This window comes from Eschrichtius robustus, chromosome 3 (assembly GCF_028021215.1).
Source record: "Eschrichtius robustus isolate mEscRob2 chromosome 3, mEscRob2.pri, whole genome shotgun sequence".
NCBI lineage: Eukaryota > Metazoa > Chordata > Mammalia > Artiodactyla > Eschrichtiidae > Eschrichtius > Eschrichtius robustus.
This window is the reverse complement of record NC_090826.1, coordinates 105,470,097-105,486,402: the sequence shown is the minus strand read 5'-3', so window position 1 is coordinate 105,486,402 and position 16,306 is coordinate 105,470,097. Positions and strand designations below refer to the sequence as shown.

At 48.7% G+C, this 16,306-nt stretch overlaps 1 protein-coding gene across 1 annotated transcript in view; it reads left to right on the top strand.

Annotated features, from left to right (window-relative positions):
* Nucleotides 1-1,012: 1,012 nt before the first annotated feature.
* Nucleotides 1,013-16,306, top strand: part of TBX15 (T-box transcription factor 15) — a 104,430-nt gene continuing 89,136 nt past the window's right edge. Inside the window, exon 1 of the mRNA XM_068540592.1 lies at nucleotides 1,013-1,718. Within this exon, the coding sequence (XP_068396693.1) occupies nucleotides 1,514-1,718 (205 nt within the window). The 5' untranslated portion in view covers nucleotides 1,013-1,513. The remainder of the gene's footprint in view (nucleotides 1,719-16,306) is intronic.

The following is a 16,306-nucleotide window of genomic DNA, read 5'->3' as shown; positions in this document are numbered from 1 at the left end:
GCGGGTGTGGGGAATCAGAATGTCCAGAAGTGTTGGGTTTAAGTTCCTTAGAAATCCCTGACGACCACACTGTCCTGAAAGATTTTTTTTTTTTAAAGGGTGGAGGGAGGATCAGTGGGGCGGGGAGAGCCGGGCTCCCGAGGTGATCGGATTTAAAGGGAATTTTGAAAAAGCTCCTTCTCCACTGTCAAAGTTCCTGGCTGCCCTCTCCCAGCCCCTCTCGGCGGGTTCTCCAGAGCAAGCGCCCCAAGCAGGCGAAGCCGGGCTTAGCATCCACGCCGAACAGCAGGAGAGCATTTGCTGCGTGCGGGCCCAGTCGGGATCCGCCTGAGGAGCGCGCGGTAAGCCGGGTGTCCCACCGCAGCCCTCTGGCTTTGAGGGCGCCTAGTCTCCTTCTCTACCAGGTAGAGCTAGAAGGAGGAAGCGATTTTTATATTTTCAATTACAAGACCTCGGATAGTAACGAGGCTTTCTTGTTGTTTCTTTCGTTTTGCCTTAACCAGAGTCGCTTAGAAATCGTTCAACAGGAAAATAAGAACCTGTGTAGCGAAATCCCGGCGGAACTAGCAGATCTAAAAGCATCTGGGGGGCAAGCGCGAGATCGTCAGAATCTTTTTCTGGCGTATTTGGACAGGTTGACCTTTTGTCAGAGCCTCCCAATTCCAAATCCGTAATTTAAATGACTCTGCGCTTGCAGCGTCTATGAGACCTAGCAGATTTGGGAGGAAAAGGTATGGATGTGGGACTTGCAGGAGTTTGTAACGGCACAGATCAGACCTCGACTTTCAGCTCCCCTCCCTCCCCCGCCCCCGCCCCACGAGGAACCGTGGGGGACTGGGAAGCGAGGAGTTAAAGTCGGCCCAGGAGCATCTCCGGGACGATCCGCGCGGAGCCTTGGCCCGAGCCTCAGTCTCTCCCCTCCTCTCATTGGCCGGCGCTCTCAGGGTTTCTCCTGTTCCCTCTTCGCCATTGGTCGGGGGCTTTTTTTTCCCCTCAGTCTTTCTCTTCCTCCCCCCTCCCTCTCCCTCGCCCCTCGGACAGGAGCGCACCGCCTGCCCCCAGCTCCTCGAGAAGGGAGGAATTTAGGAAAAAAAAGTTTCCCAGAAGTTTGGATCAGAGGAAGGACGGGAAGACCACGGGAGGAAGAGGGAGAGGGAGGAGAGAAAGGGAGAGGGAGGAGGGAGAGAGAATTAAAAAAAGATGAAGTCCAGTCTGCACAGCCTGTGAGTGCCTGCCCGGGTGGGTGGGAAGCAGGACTCGGGCGCTCATGCAGCGAGCGGGTAGCGCTCGGGGCGCTCGTTCCTAGGGGCTGGGGCAGCCAGGGACGTCGGTCCGAGCCGGCGGCGGAGGGCGCAGGGGGAGGGTGCCGAGGACCCGCAAAGCCGCCGCCTCAGTCTCGGCCGCCTCGCCGCCGCCTCTCCCGGGCCCGGCCCGGCGGGCGCTCGGAGCGTGAGGGCTCGGGCTACTCCCTCTGTAGCGGGGGCGAGCGGGGGCCGGGGTGCGGGCGGCTAAGATGAGTGAAAGGAGAAGATCTGCAGTCGCCCTGAGCTCGCGAGCACATGCCTTCTCCGTTGAAGCCTTGATCGGCTCAAATAAAAAGCGGAAGCTGCGAGACTGGGAGGAGAAGGGGCTGGACCTGTCCATGGAGGCGCTGAGCCCGGCGGGCCCACTCGGAGACACGGAGGACGCGGCCGCGCACGGCCTGGATCCTCACCCGGGTGAGTGCGTAGGGCCAGAACACGGGAGGCGGGCGGAGAAGGGGCGCCGGGCGGCCAGCGGGCGGGGAGAGTGGCGAGGAGGAAGGCCCTGGCGGTGACGACGTCTTGCTCCAACCCGGGTTTCTTTTTCTTTGCGCAAATGCCTTGAGCCTTCCCCAAATTCGCCGGAACCAATTTGGGGGAACTGGCCTGAGCCTTGCAGTTTCGTCGCCAGCCTCAAGCCAGGAGGCCTTCTTGCTCGCATCCCCTTCTCTTTCTGGGAGCAGAGTGCAGTGTTCACGGTGCCCGCAGCTGCGGGGGCTGCAGGCCCCTGGGGTTAAGAGGGGCGCCGATGCAAGGCAACGGCGGGAGCGGAGAGGAGCTGGGACTCGCTTCTGAGAGGTCCGAGGACTGGCACGGAGTTCTCCGTCCGACACCCATGTGGGACTTGCCCAGTTTGTCCCATTTAGCCTTCAACCTCGGTCCTTTCCCTTTCCCCACCAACTTTTCTGGGACTCAAGTTGTGTTTCTCCTAATGCCCGTGACGAGGGAGCATAATTATATTTCTACTAAGTTGGCATTTGTGGAAAGAGGAATGGATTTTAGCCCGCTTACCCTGCGCCCTGGGCCACCCTTCAGGGCCCACATCTCTGCGTATTTGTGGGGATCAGTGCAGCAACGTGTCTTGGATCTGTGCGCATTCTATGCACGTTATATACACACAACACGTAAAACAGCGGGCGGATGTCTACATCAGTACTTTAACAGAACCCTAGGAAGGGGGGGAAACAACGTTTTGTATTAAGTGCCAAGATTTCAACTGTGCAAAACACAGGGGGAACAGCTGTTGTCGGAAGAATTTTGCCCGCGCGCGCGCGCGCGCGAGCGCGCGAGCGCGCACACACTCAACGCTCGCAGCGGCTTGGTTTAGCGCTTCAGAAACTTTCCAGCCAGGATTTCTAAAACTTTTCTGGAGGTGCTCCTGCCGACCAGCTAGGGCTGGGGAGTAGATTTGGGTCAGAGCGCCGGCAAGTCGGAAGGGGAGGGCTGCCCGCAAAGGGATGGGGCTGGCCACAGGCCCAGGAGCTTGGGGACCCAGCTTGGGGCCCAGGAGCTTGGGGGCTGGAAAGCTGGCCGACCCAAGGAGAGACAGCTGTCGCTTACATTTTCTCTTTCGGCAGTGACAGTTCAATTTCCATGCTCCTGAGGCTAATAATAACGCGATTAGCGGGTGACCTGCAGAGACAGAGTTTTATGAATTCTCCGTGTTCTTGCGGCCGGTTACGGTATTTGGGTTTCGTGCTGGGGAATTATTTTTATTAGTCGATGAAAAGAAAATTAAAAGGAGATTTATTTCGTCTTCTCAAGCCTTTCCCTGTATTTGGATGCGGGTGCCTGTCCACGCGGACCCCTGTGTGGGCAATCCAGAAAGGAACGCATGGCTAATGTGTGTTTCTCATCTGTGGCCAGACCCTATTTCCTCACCGTACTTATTTGTTGTCAGAATCTCGTTTGGGCCTTCACACAGTTTAGTGGAAGTTTTCTCAGGCCTTATGACAACTCATGATTGGGGATGTAGTTTATTTTATTTTCCTGATGGTGGAAAAGGCAGAAGTTATTTAACTGAGTATGGCAGACGCCCTGTCCTGTCCACGGGTACTTTTCTCTGGGAGGGGTGTACAGGTCGTAGGGAGCCCTTGTAGGGTCTTGTGTTCAAAAGGACCAACATGTGGGATCATAATGAGACTCAACTGGCAGTTTTCTTTCCGCCGTCCTTCTCAGAAAATAATGGGGAGAAAAAAATGAGGATTTGAGACAAGGAGAGACCAGTCCAGGGATGTGACCACGAGAGCCTGGTGTCCAGAATGCTGTTTCCTGGCTCCCGCGGGATGGGGGTAGGGGGTGAGGACCTAACATAGAACTTTACATAATAGAGAGGTCAGTTGACCAGTTCTCATTACCTTTGTCACTTTTTTTTTTTAAAGGAAAAGATGGGCGTTTGGGTTAGAGAAAACGAAATATGTTTGTGGGGCAAAGGTCTGGTAGGAGGAAGAAGCCGGAAGTCAAAAGCACTCGCGGGCCCTCTGCGGAGCCAGGCTGCGTGCAGCTGGGCCGGTCCCGTCGTGTGCCGAGGGGATCTCCAAGTTGGAGTTCCCGTAGTGGCCAAGACTTTCTTTTGAACAGGACGAACAGGATGTAGGATGAAAAAATATCTTTCAGAAAAAGCGTGCTCTGATGTGGAGACTTGGCAGTCAGGAGAGTGGAGCAGGCAGAGCTTTGGGCTTTGAGCGGGGTAGTAGAAGGCACGCCAGGGCTTGGAGTTCCCTACAGGCCTTTCTTTTTGTCTTTAATTCAGCGCCCTAACAAATACAAAGGCAGAGCCACATTTAATGGTGTGTGTATGGTGGTGGAGGCGGGAAAGGGGGCGCGGGCGACTCCATTATGCCCAGGGCCGAGTCTCTAGCCGGCTGGGCCTCGCAATTATCGTTAAACTTTCTTCTCCCGATTAGGAGAAGAGGGGGCTGGACCCACTGCGTGACTCGCCGGCCCTAGGCCGAAAAGAAGTCAGGAACAGAAAAAAACCCACAGCGACAAAAAGAATATTGCCAAGGGTCTGGGGAAGGATTAAACAAACATGCACACATACACAGGCCACCTGCCTTAGAGCAGACTATTTATCGTTCTCACCATACCCTCCCTGACTGGTACCATCGTTTTCAGCCCTCCCTCATAATTCCGGGATCCTCAGACAACCGAAGCGTCCGATTTTAATGCTTAAGTTTTTTTCAAAGACGTGGCTTTTTGCTTTTTCACAGCCCGTTTTTCTTTCGACGTCCGGACAGAGCTGGCTTTAGTTGGCGCCGAGCGCCCGCAGCCTGGGGCACCAACCTGCATAAGCGGGGAGACCAGCCCGGCCTGCTCGCTGTAGGCCCTCACACATCAGAGGACACACAGTATGTATTTCAAAGATTTCCACCGAGCCTGGTGGTCCCAAAAAACCCTGAGGCCCTCAGGGCCTTGGAGAAGGGCCTGTGAGGTACCCTCATTTTTACACCCAGGCCAGCGCTCCAGTCTTTTGGAGAAGCCGCCAGCACTCAGCCTCTGCGGGCTGGGGACGGTCTCAAAACCGGTCTCTGAAAAGTCTGGCTCTCGGGTCGGCTTGCCCCCGCCTCTCACACAGCAGCAACGGAGGAAACTTTCGAGCCAGGATCGCCGGGAACAGCTGCTCCGGCTGCGGCCTTGGAAGTATATTTCAGGCACGCGGCGGCGCCATCTGCGCTCGGACCGCAGCCCCGGCTCCACCCGGCTTCCCCAGCTCGGGTTTTGGTCTTTCCCGCCCAAACCCACAGCCGAGTGCGGCCGAGGCCCGATCCCCCGCGGAGAAAAATAATTTAAACCTTCTGCGATGGGATTTCCCCCTCCGGAGCCCGCGGGCCTGAGCTTCGCAGCCAAGGCGCTCGGCGGCCTAAGGAGGTGGCGACGCACGCGGGTGGGCACACAAAGCAGGCACACACAATAACGCGAGGGAGATCCGCACTCCGCGCACACGTGCACACAAGTGAGGCGCTCGCCTTCTCCCAGGCACCCGGCTGCGCAACCCCTAGTGAAATGAGACAAGAAAATTCCTCGCAGTGCCCCAGGCACTTGCTTCCTTCGAGTTAGCGAGACAAACTGGTCACGGGAATTAATCTGCCGGTTTGCGGCTTGTTTGCTCAGAGTAGAACTCCAAGATTTTGATCCTGACATCACCCCTCTACCCACTCCCAACCTCCTAATACGGGAACATTAGGGTCACAACGGAAGAAGTGACTCTTTACTGATGTTTAAGTAATGGAGAAAAGGCGATGAGTTTGAAGCCAGTGGGGAGAACGTACTTGTGCGAGGCAAGCACCAGCCAGGGCGCAGGCCGGGGCTTGGACGGCAGTGTATGGGTATGCGGCGCTCTGGGTAAGACGCCAAGGGTCTTTCTCGGGTAGAACTCCGGTTCCTCGGCGGTGCGTGCGTCCCGGCACCGGCGCAGGCCTCGAAGTGCCGGGTCTGCGCCCTGCGAACAAGCTAAGTGTAGGACCTGATGAACGTGCCCAAAGCTCCCGGCTGCCAGGTCAAAACGGCCTTCCGCGGTGGCTGCCTCTTTGGTCAGTGACCTTGTGCCACGATTCTGAAAGGGAGTGAAGGGGTAGGCAAGATCTGAATTCGTTGTAGGCCGGTTAAGGATGGTGGTTTGCTGGGGCATGACTGCCAAATGCCTTTTTCGCGCTCTGCTCGGACAGTGGCTAAATGAGTGCCTTCTGGATGTACAGGGCTGGGAGAGCGCGCCACAATGACCTCCGCGCGGTGGGGAGGGTTATGGAGACGTTCTGCGTAAAGCTCCGGTCCTGGAGTGGTGGCACGATAGAAGGCACTCGGAAAAAGGAGATAATTCCAACCCATGCTGTCCCATAGATGGAGCAAACTGATCGAGGGCAGTGGGGAGGACAGGGAATGCGGAAAACCCTGGTGCCCAGAGTTTGGACTGTGTTGGAAGAAATGGAGTGGGCTGTGGTTTGCACCTCCGCAGGTCACCCCCATACCCCGCCTCCACCTCCTCCGGGGGGTTCAGAAACCCACGTGAAGAGTGTGGAAGGCGCGCGCGCGCGGGTGGGACGGGTTGCCCTCGTTTCTTCGCTACTCGGTGCAGGGCAGCCCCTGTGCCCGGCTGGCTTCACAGCCACCTCTACCCCTCGGAGACCGTTCCGAAGAGCACAAGCCTAACGGGCGGCGAAGGCTTTCCTGGACAGATCAGCTTCCAGCCTCCGTGCGCAGTGATTCTGAATTCGCGTCTTCTACGCCCCACCCAACGCTCTTTCTTATTGAACGCTTTATTTGGATTCAGAGCTAGCCACTTCAGGTTTCCTGATTTTATAGGTAAAACTTCCAGAAAGAAAAGTTCACGAGGTGACGTTCATGCAGGGGGAAGGGGGAATTAAATTTCTTACGGTGGGGTTCGGATTGAAATTATATTCACGCATACCCGCTGCCGTTTTCCTGTGCACCTCCACCCCATTCCTTCAAATGGTATCATGAACATCTTTTAATTATTAAAGAAAATTTGTTTAACATATTTAGTTAATATACCCGGCACGTGAGGAGTAAGTGAAGAATGGTATGAAATGCCTAACCTGGGAGCCAAAACTAAAATGATAGGGTATTGGTGGTTTGTGTTCCCCCGTTTATTTGTATAATTTCCTTGTGTGGACGAGAGTTTAATGGAAGCAAGTCCCTCATCATTAATCCTTCATATTGGGCCACAAAGAGGGAGGGACAAATACATTTTGGCTCAGAAGACTGAACTATTTTGTTCGTCTAAGCCTCTCCAAGGGCATTGCTAGTATTAAGGAGTGAAATATTCCAGGTCTGTGACAGTCCTTTTCTCTATTGCCAAAATTATAATATTAATGAGAGCACTTTTTTTTTTGAGATTCTTATTATGGACTCTAGAAGAAGTTTATTTCTCACACCTGGGAGAAAAATGATTACTTCTTAAATCTGGGAGTTTCTTCTCTAGGTGACTGTAGATTAAAAAAAAAAAAAAAAAAAAAAAGCCAGGCTAAACTGTGCAAACTCCACAGGGATAAAGAGCAGATTGGCATTTCACTTTCCTTTTTGGAAATGCAGAGATCTGTCCAATGATTATTCTGGGGGTGTAGCTGGTTATTGCTTTCTTACTCCCAAAAGATAAAATAGTTAAGCATGGGGAGAATATTTAAGTGGTTTTCTAGTTCTAACCTTTTGGGATATTTTTCCACAGCGAAACGTAGGGAGCTGGTGGAACGTGGAATCTTTCCCCCTTCTTTCTCTCGTCCATATGGTTTATTTTTGCTTTGCCTTTTCTGGTTTCTAGTGAGCTTTGAATTTTATATGTGCATGACTGAGATACTCAGGGGTCTGTACTGGGAACAGCAATTAGCAAATTTTGAAATTAGGGTCTGTTTACACTTCTTTGGGCAAGGATAATTATTAGTTAATTTAAGTGAGGCCCTCACTCAAAGTGTCAGGGTGGAAAATGAGACTCAGTAGGGAGGACCGGGGGTGAAATGGGAAGAGGTGGGGAATTAAAGCAACTGGTGACGACAAATCAACATTTATTCCCTGCCATTAATGGCTTCACTTTGAGGCAGGGCAGGACGTTTTTTGCTGACTACAAACTGATGATGAGCTTTTGATACCGGAGGTGAAAATAGTCCTTGAAATCACTACTTTTTATTCTGTACTTTTTTTATCAGCCAATGTCTAGTTCTGCCCTTTATACATAAGTATATACAGGATATTTTAAAAGTATTTACACAAGTGTATGTGTTTTATGCACACATTTATGTGTGAACTTTAAGTTTTGAATGGGACATAGATAAAATTGCAGAGAAAAGAAACTGCTTTTGTGTGTGTGTGTGTGTGTGTGTGTGGAGCCAGTTTAACAAATTGGGAACACCTAATATCTAGGGGTGAGAAATTTTGTCATCTCTAAGTATCCTTTGACAATTCAAGAGTATCCCCAGACCTGGAACTTCTAGATATTGGTGTTTTTATTTAATTCTCAAATTAATTGATGATTTTGACTAAAGCCTAAGAGAAAACAGCAGAAAATGAGACTGTGCCGATGCAATTTAAAAGAACGAGGAGAGTGGAAATTTTTCTAAATTTGGCTTTTAATTTTGTGAATAATGCCATCTTCATTTTGGATGGACAGAAGCTGCCTTGTATTCTGAAGAGTAACTTCATGTTCTTCCACGCAGAGGAGCTAACGGAACCACTAAGAGGAATCTGGATAATAATAATGGTTAATAGAAATAGTGAGAGAAACAGTGTGATTTGGGGGAAATAATTTAAGAATATAGGAAATATATTCAACATCTTGTCCCTGTTTGTCCTCTTATATTTTCTACAATATAGTTGCTGAGGTTCAAATTAGCTGTTTCCAAATTGCCACACACTTTAGAGGATTACAGCAACAACAAAACACCAGCCCTTGATTGTGGATTGCAGAACTAATCTCCTAATACAGCCTTCGTTTAGAAACCAAAATGCTACAGATAACAGTAGAGTTCCCTTTACAAGGATCACTGGAGGTCATTACACACCTAGACGGATCCTTAGAGTTTCAACGCCTAGTTCTCAACCCGGTGAACAGAAATTCTGACCCCGAACACCCCCTGCCTTTCCTTTACTGTCCCACAGCCCAGAACGTGCTGTCAAAGCCCCAGACAAGGGCCCGGAGTGCAGTTCGCCCCCCTGTATTTCCCCTCCCTCCTCACTTCCCCTCACCCCGACCTGGTCCCCTCCTCCAACCTCCTACACACACGTTGGTAGCACATTTTTTCACCCCCTCAAAAAAATTTCAGATGACGTTTCACCGAGGAAGGCATTGGGATTGCATCTCTTTTCGTGAAACCATCCCTGGGAAACCAGGGCCGCTCGGGTGACCTTCACGAGTCGGCCAATTGGGCCGCGGCTGCGGCTGCCCGCTCTCCGCCCCTCGCTCGGGTCTCGGCGGCCTCGCGGGGCGGGAGCGGCGGCCGGGCCTCGGGGAGCGCGGCCCGCGTTCCTGCTCCGGCGCTCGGGGTTCCGCCTGGCCGATCCGCAGGGCCGCGTGGGCCCGGGGTTGCCTCGGGGCCTTTGAAACCAGTGCCGGCATCCTGAGGGATGGTGGGTGCTTTTCTCAGCTCTGCTTACGTCCTGGAGAAATGCGGGGACTATGGGGGAAATCAGAAAGGCTTTGGTGAAAGATTGCCGTCCCCACTCCCCCCAAAAAAATCAGGGGAAAAAACCCCCAAACCAACCTCAAATCAGACAGCACCCAAGGATCTTACACCTCGCGCCCTGAGGGGAGTTTGAGCTTTTGCTTTCATCAGACTGAAGAAATTTTTGAGGAATCAAACTCACTTCAAAGATCAGCAATTAGAAACCAAGAATCCCTCGGCTTGTAGGATTTTTAATCTCTAACCATTTCCAAATGGGTAATTCTAGGGTCAGTCAATATCACAGCCAGTCCATTAAAAAGGAAGGTCATTTTGTCAGTTCGAGACACACATGATCCCCGAGTGCATAGGACTCATAACCGCAGAGATGTCCCCCTCCCAGAAACCCGGCATTGCCCACCGAGACGGGACAAAGGGACAGCAGGCAATTGTTCTTTTCATTGTTCTTGGAGATTTAAAACAATGAAATAATTCTTTTCTTAAAAAAAAAAAAACAAAGAAACCACCCATCTTTACCAAACCGATTGAGAAATGACTATATTCTGTAAGAAGCCAGACAGACGGCTTCCCTTCAAGAGCTCAGCGTTAGCTGAGAGGGAAGTCCCGCCTCGAGGCATCCTGGCTCCAAAGCATCAATCACACCAGGCCCCAAGGGCCCAGAATTTTAACCTAAGGGTAAGGTGACTTGGGTGGTTCAGGCCTTATGTTTTTGCTTCTGAAAAATAAATACTTGCTTTTCACAGTGGGGAGAGGCAAGCATTTGGGCCAATAAATGATTGTGAACGCAGCAATGCTTTCCCTGGATATGACAAATCTTCCTTAATTCAGAAGTCTAATACTTTGATTTCTTTATCTGTTTGCAGCAAAGCTGGGGAGGGGCTATGTGTATATATATCTATATACCTATGTGCTATATAGGAAAAAAAGGGCTTAGAAAATTAATCGTATATGCAAGATTGCAGAGGAATACTGAATTGTAAAACGTTTCAGAAGCCTTAATTGCTTATGTGGATATCTCTGAGTCTTCACTGTACTACAAATCTTTTGACACAGGCCCTCGTGTTCTAGATTATATCCATGTATTAAAGTAGGAAGAGGGCTATACTAGCTTAAATTAGACCTAGATTCTAGTGCTAGTTTTGTCATTAATGTTGGAACCAGGGATATTTGTTTTAAAGGAGGACATATAAATGTTTAAAAAAATGTTTTAAAGTTGTTTTATAGTAACTGATGAAGCCTTAGTTCCTGGTTTGTGAGATGCAAGAGAGGCTTAAATAACACCTGAAGCCCCATTAGCTATAAGATTCTGTGATCTTGTTATTGTAAAAAAAAAAAATTTTTTTTTTTCTCCTGATGCACTTTGGCTATCACTTGACTCATCCCTTACTTTGTTTGAATGAGGGAAGTTTTACTGCAGTTGTAGAAAGTAACAGTAATAGCAACACAAGGCCAAAAAAAAAAAAAAAAAAGATTTTTACAGCTAGAATTAAGAGCTTCCATAAAGCTCTTGAAAAGTTTTTAGATTAATATCACATGTTCAGAAGTCCTGGATCAGTGATTTCTAGTCTTTTGTGTTTGATGTAATCTATTGTTTGTGTGAATGCCCAGGACCCTCCTACTAAAAGAGTTCTATGGCATTAGTGAATTTCAAGGAAATATAAGTTATTTATGCTTTGAACATTTTTTTGTGCCATTCTCAGAAATAGCTGGAAAAACTCTATGGATTTGACAAATGAAGAATGAGAAAAACAACTTCATCACTGGTAAACTGAATTGGTAGACCACCCTTCCCACCTGCCTCCATCCCCCCAAAATCAGTTGCCCCTCATTTCTATTTGAGCCTAATGGAAAGCACTAGTAACTATTTTCCATGTCCAGTCTGCTAAGCCGAGATCTTGATCTGGCAGAGTTGTGAGAATGCTAAAAGGATGACTTAGTAACAGGCAAAACGCTTGTCAACAAGATAGATCAGAAGACAGCTTAGTGTTCAAGATCTCTCTATTCATAGCTGCTGAACTTGAGGGCAGGGTCAGACAAAAAACTGGGCCCAGGACACACCTAAGAGGGTTTCTCATGTTTCTGTCTTGTGGGACTTTATTTCCTTACAGACTGGTACAGCTGGGCTTCAAACCCCAGTGACAGTTCCCCACCCTCAGTTGATGCCCCATTCTCTGCAGCCCCAGCCCCTGTGCAGACCTCTGTCGTCATGGAGCTTGTAGATTTACTGGTCATCCTCTCTCACTACTGCCCTATAAACTGCTGTGGGGCAGGGATGTTGTCTTCATTGCTTTTGTATCTCCAGAGCCTGGCACAAGTGGCTGGCACAGAGCAAATACTTAGGAAATGATAAAAGTATAATGATGATGATAACACAACAAGAACAATGATAACAAATTTATTGAACACTATGTGCCAGCCACTGTGCTAAGTTTTATATATATACATATATTCCAAATGCAATATGTAACAATTATATATATATGCCAAATAATAATATATAACAATTATATATATATGTATGATTTTCCAAAACACTCTAATGAGATAATTACTCCTATTATCATTACTATTTGTTACAATGAATGGATTGTAGGATGGTTAAAAACTCAGGTTTCTGGAGTTAAACGGCTTGTGTCTGAGCCCTACTTCCAACACTTGCTAGTTGTATGACCTTGGGCAAGTAACTTAATCTCTCTCAACCCCAGTTTCTGCATTGGTAATAATAAATGTATTCATCAAAAGGTGTTTGTGAGGATTAAATGAGATAGTGCACATTGAAGGAACAAAGGATTTAGCACGGTGCCTGTTATTCCTATCAATTGAGTTGACAGTGATTACTTACCTTAGTGACCAGTTTAAATAAGAAATTGTTGCAAATCATAATCTATTGTAGCCACCACCCCCTCCCCCAGACTTTTGCTTTAAATGGGATGTTTGGGACTTGGAGTGGGATCCGTACTTGGTGTATAGCGTGTGGCTGGAAACAGAGTACAGGATTTTAAGCAGGCATGGCTTAATCAAATCAAATTAAACTTTGAGAGCCATTGCTATTTAGGGTTCCACTGAGGCAAAAAGCCAGCACCTGAGTGAGCACTGAAGGGAGGGAGAGAGGGCTTACAAGGGTGGGGATCAGCCCCCTGGCATACGGTAGGAAGAGGGGGTGGGCAGAGGGTGGGGCTGGGGAGCCTCAGCTTTACCAGCTCTTCAGGAACTCAGCTCTGGCAGCAGACAGAGGGGCCTTTCTGGATGCAGGAAAGTGGAATAACATGAGCATGTTTCTTTTTGGTTAGTTTTTGGAAACTAGAAATCCCCCCAAATTCAGGTTTTATCGTATAGGAAACAAAGAACATTCACTTTCATAAGGCTTTGTTTGTAAAGCCTGTATTCTGATGGACCCCCAGGATTCTGGGCCAGTTGCACCGATTAGCTGAGGCTGCAGTGAAGGAGTTTTAGGTGCCCTTGGTTGAGTTAAAAGAAGGGGGGGGGGTGGAGGGGAAGGGACTAAATGAAAGGAAAACCTATAACTAAGCTGACTGTTCGGGAAGAAGACACTGGGAAGTCTTTCTCCAGGGAAACAGCAGAAGCTGCAGCCATTCTGTTAGAACTCACATCTGGCTGCACAGTTTTGCACCGTTTTCTTCCTTCCAGAAAACAGAAGGCTGGATTTGATCATTTACTTTTTTTTTTTTTTTAAATAGTTACACCCCAGACTTTGTTTATATTGATTCTCCGCCGCAGAGGAAGAAGGTGCATTCCCGGGGAAGAGGAACAGAGAAAGGATCTCTCCCAAGGCCTCCCTCCTTCAAGGGGCCCGGGGCCCTTCACCAGCAGCACTCAGGTCCTGCCTGGCCATTCAGAGGAGGGAGCTGCTCTGCCCTGGCTGGAAGGCAGGTCTCGGTCTTCAAAATAGACTCTCTGCTCCACATTTTATCAGATGTTTCCATACTTCCAACCTTACAAGCATCATATTATCTCAGTGTCCCCACAGCGCTAACCATAAGAGCTTTCATGGCTAGAGGGTACCAGGCACTGTGCTGATGGTCTTACTCACATTCTCTCACTGTATGCACCCAATAGTCCTTCAAGGGAGGTAATTGTTTCCCCATTTACACATGAGGATATTGAGACTCAAATAACTTGCCCACAGACACACAACTCCACTTCACTTTAGCTGGTGTGGCCAGAATTTAAACCCAGCTCCATGTGGCTCCAGAGTCAATGTCTTAACCACTAGACTGTATTGCTCCCCCCTGCGGATGACTCTTCAGTGCTGTGGAGAGAACTTTGAACTTGTGTAGATGGAAATTTATGCTTGCTGTCCATACTGTCCCCCCAAACCAATTCTTAAATCATAAATGAGAGAGAGCTCATTTATAGTTTCTGGGTCTCTATCTTCCTTTCCTATGGTTGTTAGTCCCTCTAGCCCTAAGGTGCCTTCTTCATACCTGCTGTTAGAAGCCGATGTGACAGCGATCACAGGGTTGAGTTTCTGCACCATGGTTTTTGGAACGGGGCGAGTGCAGCCTTCCCAGCGTGACTTGCTTTTCTTTGAGTTTAATGCACAGAAATCTTAGTGTCTGAAATGCGGTGGCTACATATTGATTTTGATCTAAAGCCTCCTCATCCTAAATCCCCTCATGCAGTGAAATTAAGGGGAAACTTTAACTGCTCTGTTTTACCCATTCCCTTCTCCATTCACAATGGGATGGATGGCATCTTACTGGTAATTGATTCAAAATGGAACAGCTTAGGAACGTATCAGTTGCAGTGACGAGCAATTCGTGCACTTCTAAGTACTGTTGATTTTTTCGAACTCAGCAATCACAGCTGAAATCCCTTTGCCGTGGATTGAATTTACAAAGGAGGAGATTCTGATTTCCACAGTGGCTTCTTTCTAATGCCTAAGGATTAGGAAACTGCCTTGAGGACCCACAGCAAGTACACTCACTCTCAGAGTCATGGCTTTAACTTTAACCTCTGAGTGACTGCTCTGATTCATTTATTTTGTAACAGCTCTATTAGAGCAGCCTAGTTCCGTGTGGGATCAGTGATTTGCAGAAATCTCTCATTCCGATAAACACTTACACTCTGAGCTCCTTTACTCTTCTGACCCACTGTAAGTGGTTGTGATTTCAGCAGTGAGTTTCAGGGAAATTCACAATGGGTTTCAAGTTTTTGGTCGACCTGTTCACTGTCTTTGCATCATTTCCCACCCTCTCCTCCACTCTGAGTAACCTTCCTCACTTAGGAAGTCTCATGCCTCCAACAGGGATTTGTAGAAAAACTACCCCCACCCCGACCTCCGATTTCAGTGTGTGGACTTTAGCATTAATGTATTTCCTTGCTGTTTAACTGTAAGGACTATCATATTCCTGTCTGTTGTGCACAGTGATAGAAAAATGGCTTTTAGAAGCTAAAAAGAGGAAGACGTAAAGTCAATCTCTGTTTTAAAGCTTTACTTTCTCCTATTGCCCACCTCACTCTGGGCAGGCAGCGACTGATGGGATTTGATATGTTCTTGCAGCAACAGAAGCATATGAATCTCTGGGTCCATTTCCTTTCTCGAGGAACCCATCTGGCACCAAACTCTTGAAGTATAGAGTGTGGCAGAGGATGAGATGAATGCTGCAATCTTGGGTGATTTACTGGATCTCATCCATGAGATCTGTCCATTTAGAACTGCTGCAAGATATGAAACCAGCCAGGCCTTGGCCAGTTCAATGTTCCTTCCGTGTTCAGAGCACTGGTTGTATGACCAGCATTAGTCCTGGGAACATTAGATCCCATCTGCTGCAACTGTGCATTACCCAGATTAGACTGTGACATCACAGAGATTTAAGGCATCTCTGTGATATCCTGACTGGGTGGTAGGTACGGCAGAAGGCACTTCCTGCAGACACAGGACAATCTGACTGCTGTGCGGGTGAGCAAATAGTAAACCAAGCCCTGGTGAGTGTGTGTGTGCATGTGTGAGTGTGCGCGCGTGTGTGTAGGGAGGGCTGGGCGGGGCGGTGCCTGGGGCATGTTATGGAGAGCTCAGTGTAACGGTTCCCCAGCCTGTGTGGGTGAATTTGTTCCGGATGTTAACATTTTTTCCTTGGAGCTTGACTACATTCTTCTCTTTCTTTGCCTGTCTGTTTTCCTGCCTGTCTGTTAGGCCTCCACAGCTGTGTGGCTCATTGCTGGTGAGTGTTGAGAATGACAGATCTGGCTTTAACACAAGGGCAGTTTGGGGGCATGTGTATAGGTAGATTTTGAGGCGTTCTCATCCAGCGTCTTTCCTAAATTTTGAGGATACTTTTTGGTCCATCATCTTGCCAGCTGGGTACCAACCCTGTGTTGCATTGGATGGCCTCTGTTGGGGAATGAGTATGAAATTCTAAAGAAAGCAGACGGTCCTTCATATCCTAGAAGCAGAAGAAACTGGCTGGTGTGGGAGACTAAGACAACAGGTGGAGGCCAAAGATGCAGGCTTGCGCAACAGTGAAGAGCATGGGGGGCGGGTCAGGGAGACCAGACCCCTGCACATGGTGCTGGCTGTGTGACCTCGGGCAAGTGACTGACTTCTGTGCCTCCGGTGTATCCATGTAAAATGAGGGTAAGAATACCTGCTGCAAAGCTGTTGTGAGAATTAAGTGAGATAACAAATGCAAAGTGGTTGACACAGTGCCAGGCCCATGGAAAGTGCTCAGTATTTCCATGCTCATAATGATATTTTTGGTAAATTGGGAACTCAGAAACTCTTCAGTGTTCTTATGAGAAACCTTTTGGTGAGTGTCAGATAGGGTTGTCCCAAACTACCCTTCTTAGCTTATCTCCACTGCTTGTCCAATTCCCTTTACACAGGCTGACTTAAAAAAAAAAAATTGACATACA